This window comes from Dermacentor silvarum, chromosome 4, assembly GCF_013339745.2.
Source record: "Dermacentor silvarum isolate Dsil-2018 chromosome 4, BIME_Dsil_1.4, whole genome shotgun sequence".
Classification (NCBI taxonomy): Eukaryota; Metazoa; Arthropoda; class Arachnida; order Ixodida; family Ixodidae; genus Dermacentor; species Dermacentor silvarum.
Window position 1 is genome coordinate 72,518,175 of NC_051157.2, and position 17,669 is coordinate 72,535,843.

General features: G+C 45.4%; 1 protein-coding gene across 1 annotated transcript in view; it reads left to right on the forward strand.

The window, feature by feature from the left end:
* The window catches only part of LOC119448694 (guanylate cyclase soluble subunit beta-1-like), a 193,592-nt gene that overhangs the window by 154,599 nt on the left and 21,324 nt on the right, over window positions 1–17,669 (forward strand). Inside the window, exons 7-9 of the mRNA XM_049665719.1 lie at window positions 5,451–5,651; window positions 11,055–11,345; window positions 12,568–12,834. Of these exons, the coding sequence (XP_049521676.1) occupies window positions 5,451–5,651; window positions 11,055–11,345; window positions 12,568–12,834 (759 nt within the window). The remainder of the gene's footprint in view (window positions 1–5,450; window positions 5,652–11,054; window positions 11,346–12,567; window positions 12,835–17,669) is intronic.

Consider the following 17,669-nt stretch of genomic DNA (forward strand, 5'->3'; position numbering starts at 1 on the left):
ACGCAGTTTTCGCGTCGTCCATCAGAGCTATAAACATGCTTCCTTGCCAGAAAAAAAAATTGACAAGACGGAAACGTTTATTTTCTCCCATCGACGATTCAATTTTACTCCTTAAAGGAACGCTAAAGAAAAAAATTATTTGAGCTGCGTTAGTATATCCCCCTTAAACAATACCCAAGAAAGCTGTTTTTACACCGAGAAGAGGTCTGGTAAGCCAAAAAAAAAGGTGCAAAAAAAAAATGAAATACACGAGGAGACACTGCCTTGAAGTTGCCACACTAGCCCGCCGTGACGTCAAGGATTTTGATGGTGTGTAATCGGGTCTTTAGTCCTTTTGGTTTTTTTCGGTAAACATGGACCACATTGTGTTCTGAAAGCGCCAAACACTGAACTTGGCAAGTTGCAGGAAATTTTACTGCAACGGTCACAACGGTCGGAATGGGAGAAAATACTATGAAATCGATTACGTCACGCTGGCAAGTACTGGCGCTGGAGTTTGACCCTCATTTGATCTTTATTTCCCACTGTAGTAATCAGTCTGTTACGACAAAATTAACGCATATAGGGTTCTTGAGCACTACTCCAGCCTCACCTGATTTACTGTTTTACTTTATTGTCGCTTCAAGAGTAATGGTGCGTTAGCCATGCGACAAAGCAAATAACCTTAACACTGAAACGAAACGAATGTTACTGTGCATATATAAGTCTTGTTGATAATCTGTCTCTCAGCTATTTTTCCGCTTATACCGCGTTAGAGCACGTTGTCTTTGCCCCATCGACTCCGGGGCAACTGATGTCACACTGTAAATCAGTATCGCTTGAGCCAAGCATCACTGTTCAGAAAGAAAAAGATACAGTGAATGGCGCGAAGTTCTGGGGCATCTCAGCCATAAGCAACGAGAAACCGTAGCTTACGAGGAGTGTTATACGACGCTGCGGAAACCAAGTAGTATCAACATGTTACGGTCCCAGTAAAAAGAACACGTTAAGATTGCGGACAGTGCTAGCCTAAAAAGAGAAGAGAAAAAGCATACCAAAGAAATAAATGCGAAATCAAAAAGGAAGATAAAATATGACACGTTTCATTAGGTTTTTTTTTATACTCCATTAGCGAGTCGAGAAGATAATAACTAAGGCCATACGAGCGCAATATATGAGACAGCAAAGCTGTGCTTGCCCAACGGGGGCTCCCGGTGCTCCTAATCAACGTTCATCACGATATTATGCGTTCCGCGCAAGCGGAGAGCCATGGAAGTGCCGTGTCGCACTCATCTCTAACCCCAGAGGTGTGATCTTTTTTAGTGGACATGATATACATTTAATCTGAGATATAGGAAAACTAAATTTTGCAACCAAGTATAAACAGCGTTTCTATTACTTATCTATTTTCATTTTTTGATGGTAAACAATAAAGCTTCTTTTTTAACGGCGCCTTTTGGCGTCACAGTCGTTTGCGAAACATAACGGCCACACTTTTACTTTTATGAAGTCATTTTAGCGTGCTCTTGAAAAATGAAACCTCTAGAGACACCGTTCAAAGATTCAAGACGGTAGCAGCGAAGATAAATTGCACTTTTCATTGTCCCAGGAGATGTAGGCTAATCGTTTCGAAGCGGGGGCATGTGGGACAACATACGGCCTCCCATCGCGGATAACGGGAGGAGCGAACGCTGTTGTTGACGTAGAATATAAAGCACGCTAGGCAGTTGCACTCACCAAAAGAAAAAAAATGCCATAGAAGACACATTTTCTCTTTTACAAAAATGATCCAGTGACTGAGCTAAGGTGATTTCAGATTTTACTAGGCATGGTTGCGAAATTTGCACCGCTAAAAGAATGCGTAAATGCGCTCCTAGGCTTTAATCACATTTGTCTTGATTTTCAAGGACGTGTCAAAGTGTGTGCCGCTATGAAATATTTAACTCGCGTTGAGCTGTTGCTCGTGTGGTCCAGACGTTTCGTCGCTACTTTCTCAGGTTCAAATATTACCCCCGTTAATTGAACCCTTTCTAGACGCTTAACGCCTAGCGGCCAATGCCATTTTTGTTTCTTTTTTGTCATTCTTTGGTCGTTTAAGCTACTTTTTCATTATTGGGACAGCCGGCCCTACAGTGGAAGCTTTTTTTTAATGATCTCATGATTATTTGCATGACAATATTTACATTTCATGATTCATATGTTAATTCCCTTCATATGTTATATATGTTTAGCCAAGCCCTATGGCCAAAAGAGTACGCCTTGAAAGCCGTATCAAAATATTGAAGTGATTTCCTTCGGGTTATTCTAATGTAGAGACTGTTTCTAGGCCACGCATATGGAATCCTATGATTTGTTCGCGCCCGGATGCCACTCTCCGAAATAACGGATGTATCGAAAGGAAAACAAAGATTAAGAAAGAGGGTGCTATTACGAGTACAGCAGGTCTACATCGTCAACGACGTCTCTTGAAGGATCGTTTGAACGAAGAACCACGCAGTAATACTTATTATCGATTCGGTCGGAGGCCTTAGCCGGAGGGATAGATACTCTACTAATTGCGTCAGCCTGGGCATATTGAACCACATATCACGTGAAGGTCAAGGATGAGACAACAAATTGTCCAGGCACTGCGCTAATGTGGATCCGGCGTGCAATATTTGGTTGATTGTTTTGTAATCTTCTTGTCGGGATTTTTGTTATTAACTCAGGGTTTGCTTGACAAGGGTAATCCCAGCGAGGACGGTGGCATGGCAGCGTTTGACCAGTGCCTGAGCCAATGACGAAGGGAATGGTGAAGGATCCATTTCATTCAAGTGGCTGTGCACCTGAAAGTTATTTATGATGAAGGCGACTTTCCACCACCCCTGTAGAGCTAAACGTGCATTTTAAAGAAAATCGTTTCCCCTAGAAGCACAAATAATACATTTGACGGTGCCTCTTCTGCGTGTGCGACTGTGTCACTGTGATCTATGTTCTCCATGTCACTAGTAGATACATCTGGTGATTATTTTATTGTGTCACTGCGTCAGGCATTAGTGTCACTTGTTTGTTGATCAAACGCTTGTTGTCACTTGTTTGCTGTTACTTGAAGATATGTATATTTACTTACTGTAATAGGTACCCCGAGATTGAAAAAATAGAGAAGTAAACATCTATCACCGCCGCCGCCGGACGAAAACCGTTGCGAAGCTTTTTAAGTGAAAGCTTTAGCTCGGGGGGCTACTATCTGAATAAAGGGGAAGTGATAAATCGTTTTTCTCAGCAACCACTGCACCGAATTTGATGATGTCTGTTACGTGTAAAACAAAAAGTTAGAATTTAGGCGGTCGATTTTGTCAATAACAACAAAGTGCAAAATTTTGAAAAACGAAACTATCAAGTTTACAACTCTGTAACTGCACAACGAAAAGCGTTATAAAAATTATGTAAATTGCATTTATTAATAAATCTAAAGCGAACAAAATTGGCATAATATACATAACGCTGAAATATAATACTAATTTGTGAATTAGACGTTTCTAAAACCCTCGTAAAGAATGTAACAAATTCACGTAAAGTATATAGTGATGGTCCAAACTTTGTCCATTTTAAGTTCTCTAAGAGATGCAATTTACACAACTGGTATATTTGTTTTTAGTGCAGAATTATGCATTTCTAAATTCCGTGCTTCTATTACTTTAAGCTTACCAATTTTTGTCAATTATTGTCAAAAGACTTCAGGCGCTAAATTATATTTCGCTTCCCACAGTCACTAGAATTCAACTTTCTCTCTCACATGCAACAGATTTCATTAATACCATTCCAGCAGTTGTCTAAAACAATGTGGCAGTTTCGCCCGAAAGGCGAAGCACTCATTGCAGAAGCAAACAAAACGGCAAAGCTTGCACTAGGCCGCCCAAGGCTCGAGACACAGCGAAGCTGGAAGATCGATTGCGTCATAACCTAAGAGATACCTGGCATAACTATGCTCAACTCAGGCACAGCCAAGGCCGAACGTAGCTGCTACCAAGTTCAACCTATGTGCAACCAAGTTCAACCTCGACATAGCCAAGTTAAACCTAGCTACTACCAGGAGACGCAATCGATCGGCCAGCTTCGTTGTGTTTCGTGCTTTGCGCGGCCTATAGTGCAAGCTTTGCCTCCCCATTACGACGACAGAAGAGAAGTGAAATGGTACGCTGGAATGATTAGCGGCCAAGCAGCCAGCAGTGCAAGAAGACGACGACGACGAACGCGGGAGCAGTGGCACGAGCGCGCGCCGAGCACGAGCACGAGCGCTAACTTAGGGGCGCCAACGAGCCAGCTGCGAAAGAAGACGACGACGCTCGAGCCAATGCTGATGATGATAATTTCGTGAAACGCGCACTTTTTACGGCTGGCTTAAACAGCTTCGCTGTTAATATTAGACAGCTGTACGAAGTAAGGATAGTAGTTTTATCGGACGTATAATTCTGTAAACATTCGCTTTGTAGCTGAATTAACAAGCATGGTACCAAGCGCGCACATCCAAACATCAACACACCTCACTCGATGACCGCGCACACTCACTTTCAGAACGCTGGAGTGAGAAAGCGCGGCGCAGCAGCGAGCGAATCGATCTTCTTGCTGCCTCTCGCTTCAACGCGAAATAAGCGGCGAGAACACAGCGCACACGAAGCCATCAGCCCTCGGTGCACCTATAATAGGCTCTGTACTAACCGCGGATCGCTTTGAAAGTAGGACCCGCGCGGTAGCGCTCAGGCGCACCATACGTAGCCGCTGCAAATGTAGAACGCCCCCGTCCCCCCTCCTCCCTCTGCTGCCTTGCGCGCGATGGAAGACGGCGCGCTTCCTCCTCGCCTTCCGTCATTGCGCGCGCGAGATCGAGACACCACCCTCCTGCACGCTTTCACTCGCACCTACAGCATACGGCACGCGGCCGGGACGTTATCGCACTTATACTTTAGACGGAACATCACGGTGACGCCGACGATGACGACGGAAGTGCGCCTACAGTGTGCACATAATTCTTTTCGCAATAGAAGCATTTCTGCGTTTTCCACGCATTGGATTTGGGCCCGAGCTAGAGCTTTCTCTTGAGAACTTCGCTGAAAAGGAAAACAAAGAGCGATAAAAAATAATGAATCACTAGAAAACGTGACGCCAGATGAAACTTCGTCATGACAAACACGTATTTTATTTCGATCAGGCCAGATGAAAGCTCGCCTGAGCAATAGTATAGTAAGTATATACAGTCAACCACAATATATTACGGACCACGAAATCCGAGAAAAAGCTGAATACCTCCCCAGCCTCACAGCGCAGCCTGGTATTTGCATATCTGGCCTCGACTAGAATGGGCTAACAACATTGTCGTATACAGTTTGACTGACTACTGCTGCAGGCTGCTCGGGAATTGACCGTTTTCTGCGATCTCGTGGTCCGTAAACCTTTGCGGTTGACTGTACATAGCACACACCGACTGCTTGCAGGGCCTTGTGCGGCTGACGCGATCCATGTGGCAGCGCGGTAAGCCCGTCCGCTTCACCGACATGTTTAGCATCTGCCGGCCCGTGATCGAGTGCAGCTTCGAGAGCATCCTGGGCTTCCTCAACCAGGTCTACGTGGTCACCGCCAAGGACGGCGTGCTCGAGAGGGATCGCAAGTTCCCGCAACCAAAGCCAGCCTCCTCGGTAGGTGGTCTTCTCCTACTCGTCCTTTAGTGCCCCTTCCCCAGCGCAGGGTAGCCAACGACGTTCAGCCTGGGTTAATCCCTCTGCCTTTGCCTTATCCCGAATAACAGCGCGAAAAAAAAAAAAACAAGGACCAGAAGCCGACACACAAATGCGCTTCCCACCGACATGTGTTCTCACCGTTGTGTCACCTCCTTGTCCTGGTCTTTTCACGCTGTTATTCATTCACTATGAATCATAACCAACTAACCCATCAACTACCCTTTCTCTTACCACTTCTCTTTCTCTCTCTTTCTCTGCGTGCGTGGCGGGCGTGCCGGCGCTATCATGAGTCACTGCTGCATCAAATCTACGACAGCATGTGAATTCATATGTAATATGGTGTGAATCAAGGCCCCGCAATGTCGTAGCCTTGCGGTATGGAACTCTGACTTTTTTTTTTTGTCATGCTCTACCAAGCGCATAAAGGGGTAGCTTCGAAAAACTTTTTTTTTTTCGTGCAGACCTCTTTTACTGGCCAGCGCTTGGCCACCGACCAGTGCACACAAAAGGCGAAGAGATGTGCCGGCAATTGGTTCTCTCAGATGATACGGCGCCGTGGTTGCTTCCACTTACGAATGAACTTTTTTTATGTGGTCTCGCATGAGATGATGCGTGCCACGGAGTCATTCTGTATATTCACAGCGTATTGCACATGAGAGTGAGGAGTGAGTCTATTTTTACATTAGACGTACATGACACTGCGCGAGAACTTGTGGGCGTGTAAGGAATCACATCGCGGCTAAAGGACGGTGGGTGTAGAGGAGAGTAGACTGCGACATCCGAGAGACAATAAGCCGAGGCTGAAAGGTAGCGTTGTCACTCTTTAAACTATAGCAAGAAAGGTGGATCAAGACGCGAGAATGAACAGAACGGCAGCAAAGCAAGACAAAAGCAGCTACTTTGCCAGTGCCTCGCGATATCATTGGTATACATCTGGAGCGGGTGCATTTTCTCCCGCCACCGAATGAGTACCGAATGAGTAGAACGATTGTTCTTGCAAAATCACTTTTCGTGTCTGAACAATTGGTGTAACCGTTTGTAATTTCGCCAGCGCTGGGTAGGAGCCATCTTATATTTGTGGTGCGAGTTATCACTGTCGATAAGTAATACGTGATGATGATTATTGCATAAGCGATGTGAAGATGTAACTGGTGAACGTTGTAAGGAACTTTTGGATGCAAGAGGCAAGCTGTGACAAGATGGCCGTAGAAGAGAAGGAAGACGTTGTCATATTTCGCAAATACAGAAAATCACAGTAAAGATTACACGGCCTCGAATAACGCGGCTATTTGCGCCCGTAGCAGTGCAAACTGCATTTCAGCCATGCCCTAGAATTCCCAACCGAGCCATTCGGAGAACAACTCCAGCTGCGCACATGCTTTGTCAATGCGGGTGCTGAACAGAATAGCCTCCCGCTTGACTGTGTCCCAATGCGGAACATTGGGACACAGTCAAGTGGCGCATTGTTTCCGTCACTCACCTTATTTACGGACGCGCTCAAGGCATACATGCCTCCCTCATGCCTCCCGATCGCACGTTGGAATCACGCACTCCAAATGCCAAAACGTACCGGTATGCAGGCGGGAAGAAGTTGCTTAATATGAGGAGGTGTAGAGAGGGCTGGGTATATTGTCTTGACCAAAGATCACACGATAACTATTCAGTGTCAGAAGAAACCAGCAGTGCTAGGCACGCACAAGGCGGTGCGCAATCCAAAAGATAGTTCAGACCCAATGCTACTTCGATTATTATACGACATTACACGAGCGGTGCATTCAACATTGCATGACAAATAATGTTCCACCAAGCGAAAGAATCTTCAAAAATGAAAGTTGGGTGCATACTTTAGTAGCAGTGGGCGTCACGTGTATATATTGTCACCTTGGTGCTCACTTGGTGTTCCAGCTTGGTGTTCGATTTGCCTTAAACTGCCCTACTATGTATCACTGCTCTCCGTCGAGTCTTTGTCGGCATAGAGGTCACGACGACAACGCACCGTGTTTGCAAGCACGTCCACTCAAATTTACATTCAGCCGCCGTGCTAGTATCGAACGCGGAAGCGGAGCATCCGACGATAATGGATCACTGAATTCGAGGCGCTGCATGCGAGGCGCACACGCGAAAACACGAATTTGATGGCAACACCTTCGGCCTTTTCTGCATGGTCACGTGAACTTTCTGAAAGAAACAAACAAACATATACGATCGAAACCTGACGAAGCGAAAAGTTAGTAGTGTAAGTTATTCCGGTGAAGTCCACTGGAGCCGTAAAAGATTAAATTTTTCACGAGAAAAGGTGATAGGGGAGCGGTGTTAGCGTTTAGGCCATAAGATCCGTGAAAATGGGACACTATATAAATTCAACACATAAAAGCATGACAAAACATCATTCAAGTGAAGAGAAATACATCCACTTCTCTATATAAGACATTCCTCGTCATATATTTAACATTGTGAGAGAAAGGAGGAACCCCCTAGTCGTTTCGCAAAGGAGGTCTCACTCTATAGGCGGATGTGTAATGTGTTTCATTAGTCCGCTGTGGCCACTGTGCGTGCTTCGCCACAATGAGTCGAGTACTCTCTATCCGCGTGGAAATGTGACACGGAAAAGCAGCTGAATCCACAATTGATAACTAGAAAATAAATTGAGGAGCCATTCCACTCTCTGAAGCTGTAGCACACCAAACAGGGTTATGCAAGGGTAATTGTATTTATTTTCATCATTTGATAATTGTAATGACGATAGCTTTGTGATTATTTCTGATTTTTTTAAACGAAGTGATTGGTTCGGTTACAACCTTAGACAGATTCTTGGCAAAAGTTAAATCTATACACGACCGTTGTTGAGTACTTGAGTGACTTGGATTGGTGTGGCACTTCAAACTAAACGCTTCTAGCACAAACGGAGTCAACAATTTCTTGTCTGATTTTCAAATGTCCAAATTCAAGCCTCCAACGATTATCATAGGGGTAGTGCCATCACGGCAAACCCATGCAAAGTGGGTGGTCATCAACTTCTCGAAATCACACTTGGGTGCGTCTGGAGATAGGTACGCGGTGAATATCACAATTCTGTCTTTCGTTTGTACGACACAGACATCCCCACACTCGGCGGCATTGCCCTCTTGCGAGTCAAGGCTGTATGGTTGTGCATACATTTTGTCCTTTGCGTATGTGGCAATGCCTCCTGTTCGTGAGTCCATGTGCTGTTCACCAACGATTCCAGTATACCCATCGACTTGAAACAACGCATATTGATTTATTTATTTCATTTATTATTATTGTTTATTAGTATTATTAGGGGCGGTGTGCGTGCAGCCTGCTTCACCTCCGCCGCGGCTCAGCCCGGTATCGCACCATCTCCGGGATCGGGCCATGTTCACCTGTTTTTTTTTTCTTTTTTTTTTTTTTTTTGAAGCACGGACTAGAAAAAATATATGGAACCCTAGCCATATACAGCTTCGCTGTAAAGGTTAGGTGGTTCAGGGGACAAAGCGATTTCATTTTATGACAGTATGTATGTAAGGCGCGAACAGCGACAATAAATTCTAACGCGAATACCTTTCTGTGGCCCTTTCGCCTGTTTTCGCGGTAGTTAGACTTTCACCGGCGGAATAAAGGCGCCGATGCGAATTATTATACGCCAATTATTATAGCTCTTGGAGACAGCACGTGCTGTGCACCAATACTGCCGCTACAGATGTGCTGGTTAACGGCTCTGTTCTCTACTGAATTACGCAATCAAACAACAAGCACACCCGAATTATCCTCACTGCAACAAACATACGCCTTCAAGCGCATCATTCGTTTCGAATAAAGTGAACAGCTTTCTAGAAGTGATAGACTCTTCGCTTTCATTGACGGTCAACGCCGATGATTTCTGCAGAATTCATTGTCCATTTCTCTAGACCATTTTCGCAAATAAATTTCCTTGGACCATGACCATGCGCGTCGGTGGAATAGAAAGCCACGAAACTATTATTACAATACCTCAAGTCGACAGGTCTTGGCGACTTCTTGTAGACTCGGTGAACACCTTCAAATCTGCGGAAAACTGTGCTCTCTCTCTCTCTCTCTATCTCTCTCTCCTCTCTCTCTCTTTTCCTCTCTATATCCCCTCTTTCCAGTGTAATGTACCAAACCGGACGTGTGTCTGGTTAACCTTCCTGCCTTTCCTCTCTTCTGTTTCTATCTCTCTCTTTGACTCTGAAAAAAATATTCTGGAAGGAACGTTTCTGGAAAGAAGCCGGCACCATTTTAAATACCGTCCAATCCAAAGCGGGTTAATAAACGCGTAAGCAGCGTTAAACAACTTTACGTAACGCCGGGGTACGTCAAGTGAGCGTGACTCTTTGCCGTTGTTTAGAGCGTCGCAACGCGAGAATGCTGTTGCCTCCTTCAGCATATCAAAATCCGGCAACTGCTATACTTATGGGCCGATTTCTTTCTTCTGCACACCTCTTCACTGCTTAGGCCTGATACTTCGCCTGCCACTCAAATTACTTTGCTGCAAAAAACTATGCTCCATCACTTCTGGCAAGATGTCGCGTTCGCGTTGTTCTATTTTTTTCGAACACAAGAAGGCGCAGTGGGCACCTCCTATTTTTGAACAATATATCGGTCAATCTGCTTCCGTAGAAAACAGAACTCTTTCCGTTAGAAAACCTGGAACAATGGCCGGACCTTTTAGCTCAAGGTTCACCATTTCCGGAAACTACCAAGTGACCCCTGTTTTACTTCAAAATGATAGAAGCTCGAATTGCTTGATGTTAAATGCGCTTGGGATTTATTGCGTTCTCATCTGTCTGCACTTGTTCCGCTTATCCTAACGCGCAGTTGTGCGCGATATGAAGGTGATCGCTTTCGCTTCGACCACATTTGACGAACGAGTCAATGTTTGTGAGTCGTTCACTTTATCTCGGGAACAAAGAGGCACCACAGGGCGCAGAAAGTGAAGGACAATCTTACTTTGGGCATATTTTACGCGACTGTATAAAAAAAAACAAGCGCATTCAAAATACTTTACTCTATCACACATAAACGCAAAAAATAACCACCTTGATGTCAAGCGTAACTGCCTAGCAGCAATCCTGTAACAATCAAGGTTGTTTCTCCGCTATTTTGCGTTCGTCTCTCTTTCTCTCTCTCTCTCCCACTTCCGCTCTCTTTCTATTTTTATTCCCCTACACCTTCCCTCCTCACAGGGTAGCCAACCAGAACTATACCTCTGCTCAACCTTCCTGTCTGTCTATGAATGTTTCCTCTGTCTCTCTCTCCCTCTCTCTCTCTCTCCTTTTTCTTTTTTTTTTTTTTTTTTTGTCAAGTTACGCCGCCTCATTTTCTGCACTATATGCCTCTCAGCCCGCAGGCAGCCGGCGTAAGCTTCTGCGACGCCTCAATAGCACCGTGGAGCCACCTCCGGATGGCGTGCTGCGACTCAAGGGCCAGATGGTCTCGCTGCCAGAGGCCGACTGCCTGCTCTTCCTGTGCTCGCCGCGAGTCAAGAGCCTGGAAGACATGCACCGCGTCGGGCTCTTCTTCAGCGACCTGGCGCTCCACGACCCCGTCCGCGACCTCATACTCATCTCTCACCAACGCCGCAGAGAACGCGAGCTCGTCGAGAAGCTAGACGAGGCCTCCAACCACCTCAAGGTCTTTTGCACCTCTCTATATACCTCGCTCGTGCCTGTTCCCGATGGATCTTAGGCATAATGCATGATGACTACGCCAACGCAGCTGTCGTCGCTTATCGTTCCGTGTTTCTGTTACCATGGAAACAGTAATTTTGCGCTCACCCAAAGCGTAGGGCAACATTTCAGAACATCTGATTGCAGAAGGGGTAACTGCAGTGATAACTACGCGTCCCTGACTACTGCAACGGGCACTGCCTTACTCTGTGCGCTCTTTTGACATTGCTGCCTTTGCTGATTGAACTACACGGAGACGCTCATTTAGGAAGTAGACAACAATTGCGATAGTGGGTATATTATCCAAGGCTGAAGAAAAACTCGAGGTAACCGAGTGATTAAGAGAGTGAGCTTATGCCTCATTACCACGTACTGAAAAAAATATAAGTTCATGAAATTAATGAAGGAAATCAAGACTGAGGCCAGGGGAAGCTCGGAGAAATTAACTTTTATTTTTAATTGAAGAGTAGATATAATACAGAAAAGGGAATCCAAATTTGACTAAATGTAACGGAGGCTTTGTTAGTGTACTTGAAATCGACAGGTCTCTGCAACCGTTTGTAGGCTTGATTTGGTTCTTCGAGTGTGCCCGCGACTGGTTCTCTCTCTCTCTCTCTCTCTTGCCTTGTTTCTCTCTTTTCACCCATTTATCCCTCTACCACCATGCAGGGTAGCAAACAGGGCGTCCGTCTGGTTAACCTCCCTGCCTTTCCTTTTTTCTCTCTCTCGCTCTCTCTCTCTCTCTCTCTCTCTCTTTCTGCATCACGTGTGCGCTTCTTTACCATTAAGCTGCCGCGGCGTCCGGTCAGCTTTCTTGAGTATTTGTATGTCAGCGTATGTACTAGATGCGGCCCTGGGAGCGTTAGCCAGCGCCACCATGGTCATGTCTGCGGATGTGCAGGCGCAGGCATCACGTGGTACGTGACGATAGCCTAATGGCACGCATGCGCAGCGCAGAAGCTGTGGGTTCGGCTTCCACTTGCGACAAGTTTTCTCATCGTTCACTCCACTTCCGTTTTCCGTGTTATAGCTACATTTCAAACAAACGTAACAGTTAATTTCTCGCATGCTTTTTCCAGCCTCGTTGTCTGCTTGCTTCATCTGGCCGTAACTATAACAAAAAGTCGAGCCCTCCTCGGTCTTTCCTTGCGTTCATGCGCTTCACCATCAATTTGTGTCGGACGCAGATCCTGGACTCGAAACTGCGTGAGGACAAGCGGCGCACGGAGGACCTGCTGTGCTCCATCTTCCCGGCGCGCGTGGCTCGCAACCTGTGCTTGGACCTCCCCGTCGAGGCGGAGAAGTTCGAGATGGTGTCGTGCCTCTTCTCGGACATCGTCGGATTCACGGCACTCTGCGGCAGCGAAAACGTTCAGCCCATGGACATCGTGCGCCTCCTGAATCGCCTCTACGTCCAGTTCGACTCCCTCACCAACCTGCACGGTGTGTACAAGGTCAGCTCACGTTGTTCTTACTTCGCGATACACTCGCGCCTGTGTTCACTACTCCACGTGGTCCTTCTGTGTAGGCTGTGACTAGAGCTGTCCGTACTGTGACTTGTCTCATCCCCATGTCGTCATCGGCCAGCCATCTTGCTCCTCTTTTATTCCTCCCTTAGTTTTCTCCAGCGCAGGGTGGTCAGCTATAGAGGAATGAGCTTAGGTCGACTTGTCTGCTTAAGCTTTTCTTTCTCACTGCATTCTTTCATTTGTTTCCTTCCCTGAAAGCTGTGAGGGGTTTCTGCCGCTTTTCAGTAGTCATTGCATATGCGTAGCGAATGATTCTTATATTTGCGGTATTCTTCTTCCACGAACACTGCGGAACAGACGCGGAGTCCACGTTGTTTTTCTTTCACTTGGATGTGAATTGTATAGAATTATTTTACTGTATACAGAACTATTTTAGATAATGCTGCCCTTAAATGATGTAGCGATGTCGCGACAGCACGTTTCTTGAAGAACTGCCGCACCATGAAAGCATATGTCACTCGCCGTGTTAGCCCAGTACAGTATGGCGTTGCGCTGCTGAGCACAAGGTCGGGGGATCAAACCCCGGCCGCGACGGCCGCATTCCCATTGTAGTAGAATGGCAAAATGTCCATGTACCATGCAACGGTAACACGCTCAAAAACCTCAGGCGGTAAAAACTAATCCGAAGTCCCCCACTCGGGCGTGTCCCATAATCAGATCGGGGTTCTAGCACGTAAAGCTGCAGAATTATTAAGAAGGTATACGTTGGGCTTTAGAGGCAGAGGGAAACGGAATGGGAGATGAATGCATTTTATAGACTACAAGAAATATACAACACGTCCAGCGTGAGAACACCTTTTAAAAATACTTAGAGAAAGGATATTCCCATGTATGGAAGGTGCACACTTATGTGTGCAAAAAGAAAAAAATTAATGATAATAAAAACAAGAAGTGGCAACGGCGAAAGAAGTCGCAAGCAGGTATTGTGCCTAAAGTTTTGTGGGTCCCGGTGAATACCGTTACTTGTGATATTGCGCTTTGGTATACCATCAGTGGGCCCCGTTCTTGATTTTGTATTGCGATATTACAGAGTCACAGTCACGATGGTCGAAATCTGTAAGCTGAAAGAAGAATAAGGGTTTTTTTCGTTTTTTTTTTCTTGTTTTTTGTTATACCCACTGGCGCACTATTTTGCATCTGGGAAAAAAAGAGAGAGAAACGGCTTCTACGACGTCTTAATCCAGACGAAACGCCAACACGAGCTTGCATGCGAGTAGTCGGCTTAGCGAAGCCTAATTTCGAAGACAAATGCCTTCTGTACGGAGCGCGAGTGATCAGTAGCGGTGACGTAGGAACAAAAAATAAATTGCCGGGAAAAGAGCACTGCGCAATAATACCAGAAGCGATGGAATCTGACAAGGGAATAAAATACGAAAACAAAACTCCAGACCTTGTCAGACTTGCTTGCACAAGAGCTTCAATCCGAAGAACACGGCATGGGATAAGGAGATCACTCTCGGTGCGTATTTGCACAGTTTATGCGAGCAGCGCGTTGCAGAAACTGAAAAGTGGATGAAAAACTTTTTCCCCAACGAGACAAATTAAATTAGGCAGCTCCGTGTCTTTCCCTCGGAGATTTTTCGAGCAGCGCAAGACCAATTTGGCGAATTGCTAGTAGGCGATGACGAAAGTAGTCGTCAGATGTTTCGTAAGGCTGAAATGAGCTAAAGGAACAAATTATGAAATAAAAACGATGCGGACTTACCGTGTAAGAAATTCCGCGAATTGCTCAATATGTAAGCAGTCCTTAAGTTCTTCGTGTCAATCTTACGTTCCTCTTTATTTGATTCCAAGTCGCCGCTGCGCAGTTCATTTGCAACTATATTGAAAGAGACACATTCGTGCAAGTAGATCGGGAGTTATGCGGCACAAAAAAAAAACAAGCTACTAGCGCTGGCAAGAATCGATAGCATCGACAAGTTGTCCGATTTGCTCGACACCTTTGTTTACCCCAAAGATAGAGAGAGAGAAAAAAAAAGGCAAGGAAGTCTAGCCCAAGCCTCTACGGTCTTGCAAGTTAACCAAGGTCGCGCCTGGTTGGCTGCCCTAGACGTAGGGAAAAGGAAAATTGGGAAGAAACATAAGAAGGAAGAAGGTGAGTCACTGTGTACGCGCACCCGCACATGAATGATCACTCACGTGTAGTAACATGCGCTCGTTCAGCCCAATTACGTTCAAGAAGCGCATTAGCTCTTTGGTGACGTTGTTCATGCATATAGTTGTTCGGCTACGGTCCCAGAATGTTTGCTACCCAGAACGCTCTGTCGCCTTAAGCGGCTCAGAGTAGTACGCATAGCATATCGTTGAGAGCCAATGATATTGTACAGTGACACAGATTGTGCTTTATAGATTCATCATATCCGCAAAAGTGGCATGCGGCAATGATGGTCAGTTTGATGAAGAACTAATAAGCGTTATTGAATGCGACGCCTCATGACAGGAGGCAGACTAAAGTTGTTTCGCGAAGGGAAAGTTCGGGTGGGAGGCGAAGTCGTAACCTGAATCTAATGAATACAATCAAGTTGGTGAAACCTGGCTAATTCCAATGTCGAAGTGCGATGCACAAAGCACGCGAGTAATGTTGCCGCCCTGCATCTGTCCTTGACAGTGGCATTGGCACGCACTTTACATACATACGAACTATACCAGGATTTAGGCATTCATATATTGCCAAGAAAGGGTGGACACTGCATTTAGTATGCCTGATAAGGCAATCTCATAGTACACTAATATCTGCGATCTTGACGCCGTTAACCTTACACTTTAAACTTTAAATTTCGAACGACCGCGTTGGACACGTTACGGTTGCCATGTAACCCCTCCTCCTACCCCTGAGGTTAATCGACCCCATACTATATGTGCACATACCAAACACATATTTAAGCATGATGGGCAACATTTTCAGAACCCTTCCCCTCCGCCAAGTCACGTGGTACATTTCAAATCTTGTGCGCTTTCTTTGTAGCCTAGCAAAATTAAAACCACATCAACTATTGTCCCGGAAAGGAATTATTTCGATGTTTCTTTAATACGCTCTGCAACTTATACATTCAAGATCTTGCGCTCAAAGAAATCATTTAAAAGATTGTGGTTAGCTAAATTTTGTTAAATAATGATCCAATCTCTTATACAAAATACTTTGAGTGGTCAAAAGAACAGTGAACAGTTCTAAGCCGGTTACATTCTCGTAGCGCCACGTGGATATTTTCAAGGCTGAAACGCCCTGCATCTCCAACTTCATCGGGTCCCTTTGTTCGTAACGTGTTAATTTCTGCGAAATATACCTTACAATTTTCATAGACTACAACTGTTCGAACTTCGCAACTCAGGTTCACCAACGAAAACCGGCACGGCTGAAGGGGAGTTGTGTGGGTGGATGCGCGGAATACATTTCCTCCATTGATTCTAGGTTCGTTTCCTGAATGTTCAACTATTCGTTTCCTGAATGTTAAACTATTCTCGGAAGACGGCATTTCAGCCCCTCTTGCCAGCTCTCAGCCGCGAAAGGAGCAGATATTGCGTGTCCAGGATTTCCGCCCGTGATTACGGTTGTGCGAGGAATACATCGCTGCAGGCAGTAACTTATTCAGTGGGTGAGAAAGCAGAGCTAGTTTGAATGAATGCATACTTGAAAAGGCGCGCAAACGGCGGCATCAAGAAGGAAAGCACGCTGGACGAGTCGCTTTCGAGAAATTGATGTTTAATAAAACCGACACACATAAAAGGAAAAAAACGCCACCTGCACGGACGCAGGACAGCGCTTGTCCTGTGTCCTTCTTCTCGTGTTACCATCGTTTTCCGCGTTGATTTCAAATGTATGTTAAACAATTCATAAAGCAATCAGAATGGCACTCATGATCTCCACGGCAAGTCAATTGAATTTTTTTTCAGTGCCAGAGAAAAAAAATACATGAAGGATGTCGCTGCTCGCAAGCAAAAAAGTTTCGCGTGATTATATATAGGCACGGCAACAGAACTGACCTTCCAACTATACATGAACGTCCCGGCTTGTGCGCTGATGTATCGTTCCTAACAATATGATGCAACTTCCCGCGCGAGCGCTTTTATTAGACGGCCTTATAGAGCACAAGTCTTTAGGAGCGGTAAATTATTTAGTACTAAGTGAAGAAAAAAATCATGTTTAATTCGGGCTCAGAAGCCCACATTTTGGGGCAGCAGAGTAAAAAAAAAAAAGTGGTGTTGCTTTTTATATTACTCCTTCAGTAAAGACACCAAGGAAAACATAGGGGAAATTACTTGTACTTACTAAATGAATTAAAGAAATTATAAATAATTGGAAGTTAAAATGGATGAAAAAGCAACTGTCCGCAGGCGGGGAACGATCCCACGTCTTCGCATTACGTGTGCGATGCTCTTACCATTGAGCTACCGCAGCGCTGTTTTCCCATCCACTTTCCGGGGTATTTATGTTTTACTAAGAGAACTAGCCCTGGGAGTGTTAGCCAGCGCCACCACTCACAAACCTTGGCGGCGGATGTAGAACATCCTTTCTTCCGCAGGCCTCACGAGTACGTGATCTTTTTTGAGTGAAGGCAACTGGTCAATAAACCCACATAAGCTACCTGAAGGCATCAATGTTGCCGGATTAGAGACCCTCGTTATGTAATGAACGAGAAGAAAGAGAACCGAGGGGCCCGAATTTTATTAATCATATCATAAGAAGCCAACAAACAAATACACCAAGGACAACATAGGGGAAATTACTTGTACTTACTAAATGATTTAAAGAAATGGTAAAA